At 39.8% G+C, this 14,049-nt stretch overlaps 1 protein-coding gene across 1 annotated transcript in view; it reads left to right on the top strand.

Annotated features, from left to right (window-relative positions):
- TANGO6 (transport and golgi organization 6 homolog) overlaps positions 1-14,049 on the top strand; it is a 186,107-nt gene that overhangs the window by 46,585 nt on the left and 125,473 nt on the right. Inside the window, exons 8-11 of the mRNA XM_047712573.1 lie at positions 1,915-2,027; positions 3,485-3,661; positions 6,851-6,983; positions 9,409-9,597. Coding sequence (XP_047568529.1) covers positions 1,915-2,027; positions 3,485-3,661; positions 6,851-6,983; positions 9,409-9,597 — 612 coding nt within the window. The remainder of the gene's footprint in view (positions 1-1,914; positions 2,028-3,484; positions 3,662-6,850; positions 6,984-9,408; positions 9,598-14,049) is intronic.

The following is a 14,049-nucleotide window of genomic DNA, read 5'->3' as shown; positions in this document are numbered from 1 at the left end:
AATAGTCAAATAAATAGTAGGCCTGTGGAAAAGGTAGAACTTTCAGATGGCCCATCCAAAACTTTTGGGAAAAATAAATGTCCTCCCATCAAGGAAGTTTATTTATTTATTTATTTATTTCTAAAAGATTTTATTTATCTAGTTGACAGGGAAAGAGCACAAGCAGGTGGGAGCAGCAGGCAGAAGAAGATGGAAAAGTGGGCTCCCTGCTGGTCTCTCTATCGAATAAATAAATCTTAAAAAAAAAAAAATTGAGGTGCTTTGACCAGTCAAGCCAGTAAATAATGGAGATTTAACTCCATTTGGTTTTTGTTTTTTGTACAAAAGATGCTGGTAAGGAAGGATGGCTCCACAGGGATTACTTCTGGGAACACAGACTACAACACCAAACAATAGGCCCTTACGTTATCTGGGTGAATCTCTTTTTTTTACCACTTGTAATTGGTGATATCATAATTAGGCCTGCATACTACTTGTGAACACTGCCATACAATGCGCTTCATTTAGCTGGGCTTATGGAGATTAGATCATGCACAGGAAACTGGCTCCTAGGTTATCAGGCTCCACAGAAGAGCTGGGAGGCTTAAGGAGTATGAGAAATTAGGGTTGATTTAAAGCGACAGGGTTCCCTGGAAAAGCACAGAGAGTTTTCCAGCTTGTGCCTCCATGACCTTTAGTATTCCGTAAACAGCTTTGATAAAAAAAAAAAAATAATAAACGGCATTGATTTCTACTTCAATTAAGAACAATTTAATTAATAACTAAAATCTGATAGTGTAGACACAGATAATGATGATGAAAGGAGAAAGATGAGGAACTGACATTGATTAATTCTTGTTTTAAAAGATTTTATTTTTATTTATGTATTTTAGGGAGGGCCAGAGAGAGAGAGATCACAAACAGGGGAAGTGGTGGCAGAGGGAGAAGCAGGCTTCCCGCTGAGCAAGGAGCCTGATGTGGAACTGGGTCCCAGGATTCTGGGATCATGACCTGAGCCCAAGGCAGATGCTTAATTGACTGAGCCACCCAGGCGTCCCAATCTTAGCCCTATTTTAAAGGATGAGGAAAGGGAAACTTAAAGAAGCCCTTATTTACAGAAAGAATATTGAAAAAAATAGCATTTTGCTCTTCTTAACTCTTTAACTTGCCTGCTTTCAAGCATTATTATTATAATTGGTTTACTCGTTTTATTCTTCTTGGTAGATCACAAGCAATTTAGAGAGAACAACTCTTAAAACTCATTTTTCTATTCACTACAGTGCCTAGGACAATGCTTGGATTCCAGTGGGCAGTCACATAAATGTCGTTGAAGGCATTTGTGCTGTCCTTTTTGAAAGGACAATTACCGTTAACAAAAATCAGTGTCCTTATGCGCTTAACCCTATAAAGTCAGTGCAGAGCTAGGTGCACATTGTAATTTCTTTAACATTTATAGGACATGCCCATCTGGCAGTTAGATCTGAAGAGTGACAAACCTAGAGGAAGCTTTGTTTTTATTTTTCAAGTCTAGTTTTAAGTTTTTCTATTTGGCATTATTTGCTTGTTAATTCCTAAGAGCAGGGCCTTCAGTAATTAGAGAATTAGTGTATTGATGAGTAATAGGCAGATTAGTAAGAGATAAAAAGGTAGTCAAAAGCAGGAAAGGAAGGGGTCAGAAGATGGGTTATGCATTTTCCCCTGTAGTTCTTCAGGCTGCACACACGGAAGGGCGCTGCTCCAGCTCAGGCTCCCTGTGTCTCAGCCTGTCTGCCAATCTCAAATGGTTTTCTTAGCCTCAGAGCTAAAATTGTTCAATTTAGGGCTAAAGTGTTGCTTAAGATAAGACTCTCCTCGTTGCTAGGATGTGTACGGTATTTGATTCCCATTCCTCTGGCCTTGCACTCATGGTACCCCTCACCATTTTCTCTTCCCTAGGTATATGTGGTCGGGAATGAACCTGTGACGGTTTTAATGGAGTCCCTGTTTCCCGTCCTGGGAGTGCTCTTTTCTCTCTACTGTTTTACCAAACAAAGTGTGTCTCACATAAGGTAAAAAAAAACAAAAACAAAAAAAACCAAAAGCAAAAAATACCCAGAGAACCTTATAGTGAAATCTTTATTGTATATTGTTCTTATTCTTATTTTGAATATAAAACTTAATGCCGCTTTGTAATTTTGTTTCTTCCAAAATCAATAAAACGTTCAGGGATCCTCTTATTCGGTTCATCTGCAAAAGAAGGAGAGCTTTTCAGATTTCAAGGGATTGGAAGTAATTTTTAGAATGGCTTTCCTCAGCCTCTGTCCTAGACTTCAGAGACAAAAATCCCTGTTTACATGTGTAAACATGTCCTTGTTTGATCTGTGAGAAATACTGGAATTACATGTCTAGGAAGGAGGAAATGGAGAATGGATCATAAGAACTTTGTGGGGAGTGAGAAATCAAGCGGGGGAAATCTGGATCTGAATGCGACACTCTGTAATGTAGACTTGGATCTGGTGTGAGTGCTGCTCAGTGTTGTTTGGAATGAAGGGATTTATTTCTTAATCCTCCAGAAAATAATCTTTTGTATTGGAATTTAAGTAGGCTTCATTTTGTGTCAGCCTCTGTTTTCACAGATATTTACGTTGTTTCTTCTTCCTTATAAAGGTTTATATCCTTTTTTAAGTCCTAGAGAATTCTGATTTTTAGTGTTTGGAAATCCCCCACATGTGATCAGATATACAATAATAGTACCTTCTTCATAGGGTTATTATGAAGACAGATGATAGAGTTCAGTTTAGCACTGTCCCTGGAAAATCGTAAACTCAGTAGACAGCTACCATCATCGGTGAAGGAAAGCTCCCATTGACCTTGGACTCTAACTTTTGGTCAGCACATCCTTGCAGCCCACAGCTTCAGGAGCAGTGACAAGAGAGAACACAGAAGAAGATAGAGACTAGAAATATGTGAATTTGGCTTCAAAGAACTGTCCATATAATAACTTACAGTTCCGAAACCCAAATCCTCACAGCACTTTCATGTCCTCCTTAGAGACTGAGAAGAAAGAAGCAAACCTTTATTCCATCCCGGTCCTAGTTGACTGGCACAGATAAAAGGGGGTGAGGAATCGGCCAGAATTTGTTGGTGTGGTGTTTCTTGGTCACCAGCTCTTGGTCCCATTGGTAGATGGTTTTATCAGTGTAAACTTTCTTTCACAGTGCCTGATCCAAGCCAATGGTACACTTGAAATTATTATTTTTTAAAACTGTGCGGGGCTTCTGTGTCTTATCAGGGTTACTCCTAGAGCCAAAGATTAGCCAGTCACTCACTGAACTTCAGGATATTAGATATGTTCTGAAATTCACAGGAAGCATAGTTTCCAGTCCTACACTTCAGTAGTACTAGGTGGTTGTGCCAGCACTTAGAATGCCGTGGAACCTGACAGTCTTCCTTTCTTTTTTTATGTTAGCTTGTTAGATGTGTAGAGTAGGATGACAAGCTCATTTATAACTGCTTTTTCTGCCAGGTCACTTTGCCAAGAGATCTTATTATGGATTCTGGGGAAGCTAGAGAGGAAGAAGGCAATTGCCAGCCTGAAAGGATTTGCAGGATTGGACAAAACTGCGTCCTCTCTTCATTCTCTGTGTCAGTTTAGAGCCGCCACTCAAGGCGGCATCATGGTTACCATCAAAGAGGCCAATTGGTGAGTCCACACAGCCTTCACCCTCTGTCTTCTGACACAATTGCACCCCAGAGGCCCTTCCCGGACTTGTCCGCTAAGGGGCGCTGGTAGAACGGGACCTAGAACTTTAAACCGCTGAGGTGCTGCTATTTATAATCTCTAGATGAAATGTGGGCACCTTAAATAATCCTGCAGTTTTTCCCCAGATGCCAGCTAATAGTAGGTGCAATTTGCTGGAGCCTCACAGCTCTGCATCACAAGCCCACTTCTCATAGTCTTTGCCAGAGAATCACAGTAAAGGGCAGTCACATGTTTACCCTCAGCACCATAATGATCTGTTTCTCTTTCTGACTCTCTAAATGCTACGAGTGTGTTCACAGTCAGACTTATTCCTTAGGGAAATTGTCTGATAGCTATCTTTTATGTTAATTTTATGGTGGGGGTTTCTTTCTCCTGGAGAGCAATTAGAAGGTGCTTAATAAATGTTAGTGGAATGGATCATTTATTTCTCTAGCACCTCACAAATATATTTTAAATTATTTTCTTTTTTGGGTGATACGTGTAGATATTATTGCCTCAGAGTGTAAGTTCCTGTTGACCAGAGTCCCATAGAGTTCTTAGCTGATGGCTCAGATTTTTACATAACATTCAAAGGGTGGCTCTTTGTTAAGGTGTAAATATTTTTTCTTACTCATAGTTAACTTAGTAAAGTTATAAGACACCCTTTCAATATGCTGGAAAACACACATTGACTGCAAGCAGAATTACAGTACAAACGCAGGCTACCAATTTCTTGAGAGTTGTTGAGCACTAGTGGGCTTTGTGATCATAACTATGCCCCTGTACTGAAAGAGTTTAAAATGTCTTCACATGTTTATTTTTAAAACACTTTGGAACAGTTTAATCGGGGACCACTTCAGTGACTACATAGGGAATTTGTAGTATTTAACTTATCAGTAGTTAAACTAATTGCTATCGTGACACGCCTCTAGTGTACATCTGAAGTGCACATATGCTGGAATCGACAGTTTTTTTTTTAAGATTTTATTTACTTATTTGAAGAGAGACACGATGAGAGAGGGAACACAAGCAGGGGTAGCGGCAGAGGAAGAAACGAACTTCCCGCTGAGCAGGGAGCCCGATGTGGGTCTTGATCCCAGGACCCCAGGATCATGACCAGAGCCAAAGGCAGACACTTAACGACTGAGCCACCCAGGCGCCCCCAGAATTGACGGTTCTTGCTGAAACTATAGTTTATCTTCATGAAGGAGAAAACTGAATAGACAGTTATTGACTGAATCTCCATCTACTGCCAGAAGCAATGGACCCTTAACTCAGGGTTTCTACATGGACTTCTACATGTCCACAGTCCCTTTGAAATTATATACAAGAAATGTTTTGTGTGCAAACCTGAATTTTTTTTCCCCTGAAAATAGGGTCCATAGTTTTCATTTGATACTTTCATTTGACACTCCGTATCTCCAGAAAGTTGACTTTCACTATATTAAAGAAGTGTGTGTGTGTGTGTGTGATTTATCTTTTGTTCTAAAGATCTTGCTCCTGGTGGCAGTCCCCTAATGACAGGTCAGTCTCACCACTTACCTTTTGTACCCTGTCATTCTGTCCAGGAGCCCCAGTTATCAATACAAAGTTTGTTTAACTTTAAACACTAAAAAGTAGCTTAGCTTTCATGATCTTTGGATCTAGAATTTTAATTTTTCTGGAACTAAGTATAGCTACAGTATTTGGAACTGACTCTTTCATTGAAATTTTAAGAATGAATGAAATACAACTGCGTAAGGTAATTATTGTCATGTCTTTTTTTTTTTTTAAAGATTTTATTTATTTATTTGACAGAGAGAGATCACAAGTAGGCAGAGAGGCAGGCAGAGAGAGAGGAAGGGAAGCAGGCTTCCTGCTGAGCAGCGAGGCCGATGCGGGACTCGATCCCAGGACTCTGGGATCATGACCTGAGCCGAAGGCAGCGGCTTAACCCACTGAGCCACCCAGGCGCCCCTATTGTCATGTCTTTTTAAAAAAAGTATGTAAATATAGTACTTCATTTTGACAGGGTGGTTACAGAGGCTTAGATGTGACTCTTAGCCATTTCAGTTTTTTTTCCTGATGTAAAATGTGGTGTAGATACATGGCTGATGTGAAGGATACTGGGAGATTCTGGGATAATATAAGAAAGGACCTTAAGCTTAGTTTATAGGTTATTTTTTTCTACTAGAGGAGTATAAAGGCCATGTTATTAGTGAACTGGCAAATTGGGACTTACTTCCCAATGGGATGGTCAAATCAACGTTATTTCATAATTATATTTTTCAATGATATGAAGCAACGTCTGTCATTTTTTTCTCAGTTTAGTTTGAAAATATTTTATTCCTTCTTTAATCACAAGAGTACATTCCTTCTTTGTATAGCACAAAAAAGCATAAAGAGGAAAACAAACAGCAGCTACAATCCTAGTCACTATTCGTGTTTTTTTAGTGTTTTTGTCTTCTAGTACATCTTTGTGCCACTGTGTTTGTTTACATGATATAGAATAATAATATTGTATCTTTGCTTTTTCACTTAATCTGCAATAAAAATAAGACTCTTAGTACCTCATGAGAAGTTTCTTAAAACTTTTTGCAGAAATAGTAGCATTGCTTTTACTTGGAAATTTGCCTGAGTCTTTATGCATTTTCATATTTCACCTAGTTAGTTATTAGTTGAGATGGACTGCATGTTCTCCTGTAAGGATAGTGTCTTTTCCTGCTGCCCATAACTCTTCAGTGGCTCATTGAAAAAAAGTCCAGCTTTCTTTGAATGGACATTATGGCCCTCTGTTATCTGACCTTCCTTTGCAGACTTCTTTTTCTCTCTTCTTCCTTGGGAACCAGAATATCTGCCTACAACCTGTACTTTAATTTCTCCTTCCTTTTTCAGTTTATTGAAATAATAGTCATTCTTCAACATCCATCTGAAAAGCCACTTCCTTCGTGAATCTTTTCCCCACTGAGCAAATGAGTACCCTGCCTTCTGAGAATAAACCCTTTTCCAGCATGGAGGGACAGGAGAGTAATTTAAACACATTTTTGAGATCTTTCTAATGATTTACTGTATGAAAGTACCATGTTACTTTAGGAGATTATTTTGGTGTTTCAAGAAAAAAAATCTCTGAGCGAGCGACACTGCCAAGATAAATCTTACCCTGTGTTGCAGTGATGAAGATGAGGATGAAGCCCTGTACCAGAAGGTGTCCTCAGAGCAGTGCCGGGTAGAGCATCTCGGGGACTTGTTGTCCCACTGCCAAGAGTGCGGTTTGGCAGGTGACTTCTTCATCTTCTGCTTGAAGGTAAGAACTACATATAGTAAGGACATGGTCAGCTTTATTCTGGGGTAGTACAGTGATCCCCTTTGATTTTTCAGGGCAGTCATAAATTTAGCTCCTAAAATTAAGGTCTTAATCTAAGAGAGAAATAATCAGAAGATGCAAGAGTAACTTCTATTTTAGAAGCCTTTGGGTTGGTAAAAAGAAAAAAAAACTTACCTTTAGCAGTATACATGTGATCGAACTATTTCCTGAAGTGATCTGCCCTGAACTTTAAGAGATGACCAATGCAGAACTATTGATCTATGAAAGGGTTAATCTTTGCTCTGTGTTGATGGCAAGTACTCTTTTGAAGTTAATAGCAGGTTTTGCAGTTATGGAGTAATCCTTTATCCTTTCTGACTGTTTTGTCAGGTATTTGGAAAGGAGATTTAGCAGTTCTGCCTTTCTCATTTCATTTTGTAACCACCTGAAACCTTTTCCGGGTCTGTTTCTTAGTGCTGGTGATTGCTCTAATCTCTGACAGCAACTTCTGCCCCATACTGTACTCCTTATTTGTACCATTTGAGACTGTAAACGGGGGGGATCTCTGGTTTCTGTCTTCTAGCTCTGCCTTCTCCATTATTTTCCCTAAATTAAGTGTCTGTGGAGTTTAAGGTCGGTGTGGTTATGGGGAAATGCAAGGAGGGAATCAGGGCTAACGCTTCTAGAACTTGAAGTCAGGGCCACTTTTTTGATGCTTTTCTCACCTCTTGTGTTCATCTTTTTTAAAAAAGATTTATTTATTTTAGAGAGAGAGAAAGGGAGAAAGAGAGCACAAGTGGGAGGGGCAAAGGGAGAGAAAATCTCAAGTGACTCTGCACTGAGCACAGAGCCTGATGTGTGGCTCGATCTTACAACCCTGAGATCATGACCCTGAGACCACGACCTGAGCTGAAACCAAGAGTCGGCCGCTCAACTGACTGTGCCACCTGGGCATCCCTCCCTCTGTTCACGTTCTGTCCCCTTACGTAGCCACTCATTATAAATAATGTTCCTAGGAGGGTGCTCTTAATGTGAGAATTTTAAAAAAATTTGTTTAAAAAACAAAAAAAAAAATCAGAGACTCCTGGATAATTTACTTGGTTAAGTGACTGACTCTTGATTTTGGCTCAGGTTGTGATTTCAGGGTCTTGGGATTGACCCCTGTCTGAGGCTCTACCCTGGGCATGCAGCCTGCTTGAAATTCTCTATCTCCCTCTCCTTCTGTCCTCTCCACCCCATGCTCGTTCTCTGTCTAAGATAAATAATAAATAAAACCCTTAAAAAAACAAAACAAAAACAAAAAAAAATCAGAGGCCTTTGCTCTAAATCAAGGTTTCTGCACCTTAGTACTGTTGGCGTTTTGGACTGGGTAATTTTGGGGGGAGGCCTGGGGTTTCCTATGCTCCCTTGTAGGATGTTTAGTAGCATCTCTGACCTCTACCACTAGATGCCTATATCACTTCCCAGTTATGACAACCAAAAATGTCCTCAGACATTGCTAACTGTCCCCTGGGGAGCAGATATTCCAAGGCACAGTTGGGAACCATTGCTCTAAACTGTGACTTACTTTGGTAAAGCATTAATTATTAAGGAACTTAAGGTTTTCCCTTCCCAAGGAAATTTACATTGTGAAGTATAGTGGAAAAGCCTACAAAACCCACAGTAATGAATTATCTATTAGTAGAGATTTAGTTTTAAATATCTTAGGGGAAAAGTTGCTGAAATCATTTAATAGTCTCTGAAAAGGCTTTGGAAATGTTACATGGCCTGAAGTCTCAGTTCAGCAGGGCTAGTGATAGACTAGATCCTGAAAAATACTGAGAAAGTAAGTAGTCTATCAAACTAGTTGTCTTTGTATATGTTGCTTTTTATTGTGAAGTTTTAAGTCTTCATATATGTGATATCATAATATACATATCATTCTGCAATTTCCATTTTTCACTCAACTCTGTTTTTGAGGTCTTTCTGTTGATGTCCATATCTAGTTCATTTATTTCAACCACTCAGATATAATAAATACACTTTGTTTGTTTATTTATTTATTTATTCATTCATTCTCTTATTCTGGCTATTATAAATATTGCTGCAGTGAATGCTTTGACTAGTTCTTCCTGTATATATTTCTTTTTTTTTTTTTTTAAGATTTTTATTTATTTATTTGACAGAGAGAGAGTGGGCAGAAGTGGGCAGAGAGGCAGGCAGAGAGAGAGAGGAGGAGGAAGCAGGCTCCCTGCTGAGCAGAGAGCCCGATGTGTGGCTCAATCCCAGGACCCTGGGATCATGACCAGAGCTGAAGGCAGAGGCTTAACCCACTGAGCCACCCAGGCACCCTCTGTATGCATTTCAAACAGAGTTTTCTCACTGTTGTTGAAGCCCTTAGTTCTACAGTCTTTCTTTTCACTTTTTCTTTCCTTCATGCTAATAGGAGTTGACTCATTTGGCTGTGGAAGATGAAGCAGAGTTAAAAACAAAGCCCTTCTCCAGCAAAAGCCTCTTGGAACCAGAGGAGCACCAAGCTCTTGTGGAAGGCCAGCAGCAGAAGCTGCTGGTCCTACAGCTTTTGGCTGTTCTGTGCGAGAGGATGTCTGAGCAGATATTCACAAACATCGCTCAGGTCAGTGGCTGCCATATTCTAGATTCCAGGCTGGTAGTATTTGTCTATTTTGGTTTCTTTACATGTTTTCCAAAAAATGTTACTTAAAACAAAAAAGTTGGGGCGCCTGGGTGGCTCAGTGGTTTAAAGCCTCTGCTTTCGGCTCAGGTCATGATCCCAGGGTTCTGGGATCGAGCCCCGCATTGGGCTCTCTGCTCAACGGGGAGCCTGCTTCCTCCTCTCTCTCTCTCTCTGCCTGCTTCTCTGCCTACTTGTGATCTCTGTCTGTCAAATAAATAAATAAAATCTTTAATAAAAAAAAAAAAGTTGTTCAGAGATTGGCTTGAGCCAACACCTACTGGGGCAAATAGAATTGTCTGAGCCTTTTTCAAAATATGGATGCTCGGCCCACGACTTACAGAGATTCTGATTCAGCGTGTCTCTATTAGCACCTGGGTATGTGTATTTTTTTATGCCCCATGGATGATTCTAATGTATATCAAAAGTTGAGCATGATTAGAATACTTAAATTTGAAAAAAAATCACTAACGATAATATCACTTTGAATTTTATAGATCAACCTGACCGCCTGCCTCCATAGCAGTCTGTGAACTTTGAACTTTTTAAAATGTTTGCAGGGTAGTATAACCATGTGAATCAGTGCCTGAATGTTTTTGGCTCAGACATTATACTTACCAGCTTTTTGAAAAATAGGAAATTAAAGGGGCGCCTGGCTGGCTCAGTCGGTAGAGCATGTGACTCTTGATCTCAAGGTTGTGAGTTTGGGCCCCCCATTGGGTGTGGGGCCTACTTAAAAAGAAAAAAAAATAAAAATAAAAAACCCCAGGAAATAGAAGTAATAAAATGTAGGCAATGTAGTCACCATATTTTTACCGTTATTACTGGAATTAGTTGTTGCTTGGCTGGTAAAGAGTCAGTTGTAAGATGGTATGATTGTCACGCTTAAATCTGATCCTTCAGCTCTTTGTATTGCCCTCATTGTCATCTGCCTTTGGGTGTTGCTAAGCAGCATTTCACTATAGCTCCTGCTGAGAAAATTTGCAGCTGTCTGTCAGCTCCAACTTACCGTGCCTGTTTAATGAGAATTATGTTCATGATTTCTTTCCTGGCTTCTTATTCCTTCAGTTCACTGACGCTGTGTTACCCAGTAGGGTGTTGTTTCTCCTGTGTTTATATCCATTCCCTAAAGACTTTTTCATCCAGACCTTACGGTTTTGTCTCAACATGCTAGTTGGAGGGAAAAGGGCCTAGAAACTATATGACTTGAGCTTTTACACTTAGCTCCCTTTGCTCCTAATTAAAGAATAATGGTTTTAGGCTGATACAAAAGTGACTTGTCCCTTTAAATCATCCTCCAGCTAAGGTTAAGATCTATCAAGATGAAAAGAACCACAAGAAAATATTAAATTGCATTTAGGAAAATGCAATTTAATATTTTTTTGTGGTTCTTTCACTGCTAGTGATAATTTTAGTATTTATTTTGAAATACACACACATATGGATAAGTTATAAATAATACATTTTATAAGTAATTTTGTTAATATCATTAGGAACCAAGATTTTCAGTATTAAAAAAAGTTATGAATATAAAATCAAAGAACTTGACTAAAATTCCTATAATATTGAATTTCAATTAGAAGTATTCATACGAACTCATAATTTTTTCTTTTTAAAAAAATAGATATTCCCTTGCTCCTTCCACTGTCCATGCCAGGCAGCAGTGACAGTCCAGTTGCCCTGAGCATCCTTCATGCTGGACAGTAGTTTCTAAATATCATGTCCTGCTGGAAGAACACAGAGCTCATTGGAGGAAAAGTTCATTCAAGGTCTAGGGCAGGTATTATACAGTGTAAGCCTCAGGACATCTTGTTATGCCTAAATAAAAGGAATATGTCCGGGACTAATGAAGTCATGTCAGTAGTACTCAGGAGCCAACTTGAAAGATCTCCTCTTGGCCACAGATAGGGCATTTTGTGCATTAAAAAGAATAATGCTGGGGCACCTGGGTGGCTCAGTGGGTTAAAGCCTCTGCCTTCGGCTCAGGTCATGATCCCAGGGTCCTGGGATCAAGCCCCACATCGGGCTCTCTGCTCCGCAGGGAGCCTGCTTCCTCCTCTCTCTGCCTGACCCTCTGCCTACTTGTGATCTCTGTCTGTCAAATAAATAAATAAAAATTAAAAAAAAAATGCCTGCAATGGACTGAAACACATCCAAGTTATAAAAACCTAAGCCACGGTCCCCCTTCCCCCACCAAAATCCCTTTTGGACATCACTGGAAGTTGCTAGGGCATCAACTCATTATTTTGTAAATTGATAAATGAAAGAGTAAAAACATCTATCTTACCTTTTCTGTCAGCACTGTATTTCAACGTAAACAAATAGCTGGTGGAAAAATTTTCTTCATATAAGAATCACGGCTAAAACATTAAAAAAGAGACCTACAAATTTATATTTTGCAATCCCCTAATGAAATAATGGATCTAGGTGACAATCAATGTTTGCTAAAACTGTTAGGGGTACTATATAATGAATATAACTAGACCAAATACATCCAAATCAACTGATCCTTCCCCCCCCCCAGCATTTTATTATAAATTCTTGCAAATTTGAAAGAATTTTATAGTGAATACCTGTATACCTATAACCTAGATTCTATTGTTAGGCTTTTATTATCTTAGCTTCATTACATATTTGTCTATGTTTCCATCTGTCTTTCCATATTTTCCCATCTGTCTATCCATTTAAATTTTGGTGGATTTCAGGGTCAGCGTAGATAACAGTGTATGTTCCCCTACATATTTTCAGCCTGGAATGATCGATCTCAACATCACTAGAGCTAGACAAGCAGACGTTATGTGTCTCCTAATGTAGTGTAGTAGGAGGTACATAGCACCACCAGGGAATGTTCCTTCACCCAAAAAACAAAACCCCACAAACAAGCAAATGAAAGACAAAAAAAGTCCATAAAATGTGAATCTGAATCTCAAAAAGGAAGCTCAGGGTACAGCAATGTTATGCCACGAAGAAGCAAAATCAGCCAATTTCAGAATGTGAGACATGCTACAGTGCAAATGACCCAGTTTCTTCATCAAGTAAATGGCATGAAAAAGGGGCAGGGCTTCTGTAGCTTAAAAGAGACTTAAGAGACATAGCAACCAAATGCAATGGTGAGAATTCTCTAACATATCAACTGTATGAGAGGACATTTTTGCAACAGTGATGGGCCAGTATTAGAAGGTATAAGGAACTTTTACTGAGCGTAATCATGGTATGGTAGTTATGTGGGGTTTTTTTTTTTTTAAAGATTTTTATTTTTAAGTAATCTCTGCACCCAGTTTTGGGCTCGAACTTAGAATCACAAGATCAAGAGTTGCATGCTCTACTGACTGAGCCAGCCAGGTGCCCCTGGTATTCCAGTAGTTCTGTAAAAAAAAAAAAAAAAAAAATCTCCTTGTTTGAGATGTATATTGAAGTATTTATGGATAAAAGATAAAAAATTCAATAAAATGTATTGGCAGATGACATACAAGAAGATGTAGAGAGGAATGAACTCCTCAGTGGTCTTGTATGGATACAGAACCCTGTACCAACAACCCAGTTCTGTCATTCCTTTTTTTAAGAAATTTAATTTTGTTTAGTTCGTTTTTTTTTTTTTTTTTTTAAGATTTTATTTATTAGAGAGTGAGTGAGAGCACAAGCAGGGGGGAGGAACAGAAGGAGAGGGAGAAGCAGACTCCCCACTGAGCAGGAAGTCTGATACAGGGCTTGATTCCAGGACTCCGGGATCATGACCTGAACAGGAGGCAAACACTTAACCAGCTGAGCCACCCAGGCATACCGCCCCCGCCAACCCGATTTCTTCATTCTACAAATACGTAGTCAAGACCCACAGAGTGTGTGCTACATACTCTTCTGGGTACCAGGGACACAGCAGTGAACAACACACATATCTATCCTCACGGGATTACATTCACATGGGAGAGAGAGACAGTAAACAAGTAAGCAGCAGCCCACATTGTGTTAGATGGTATTAAGTACCGGAGAGAAAAATCAAAGGGGATGTCAAGACTGTGGAAGATAGAGTGGTTATGGAGAACCTCACTGAGAAAATGACTTTTTTTTTTTTTTTTTTTAAAGAGTGAGCCCGTGTGTGTGTCTGTGTGTGAGCAGGTGGGGTGGGATAGAGGCAGAGGGAGAGGAGGAGAGGGAATCTTAAGCAGGCTCCACACCCAGCGTGTAGCTCAACACGGGGCTTGCTCTCACAACCCTGAGACTGAACCTGAGCTGAGATCAAGAGTCAGAAGCTTAATCTACTGAGCCACCCAGGTGCCCCAACAGAATGGCTTATGAGCGAAGAGATCTGGAAGCAGGCAAGGAGGGAGCCATGGAGATACCTCAGGGAAGAGCGTTCCAGCCAAGAGGGAGCATGTCTCAAGTGTGGAGGGCTCAGCC

Source organism: Lutra lutra, chromosome 17 (assembly GCF_902655055.1).
Source record: "Lutra lutra chromosome 17, mLutLut1.2, whole genome shotgun sequence".
Lineage (NCBI taxonomy): Eukaryota > Metazoa > Chordata > Mammalia > Carnivora > Mustelidae > Lutra > Lutra lutra.
Note: the sequence above shows the minus strand (reverse complement) of the source record. Positions and strands in the feature narration are given on the sequence as shown.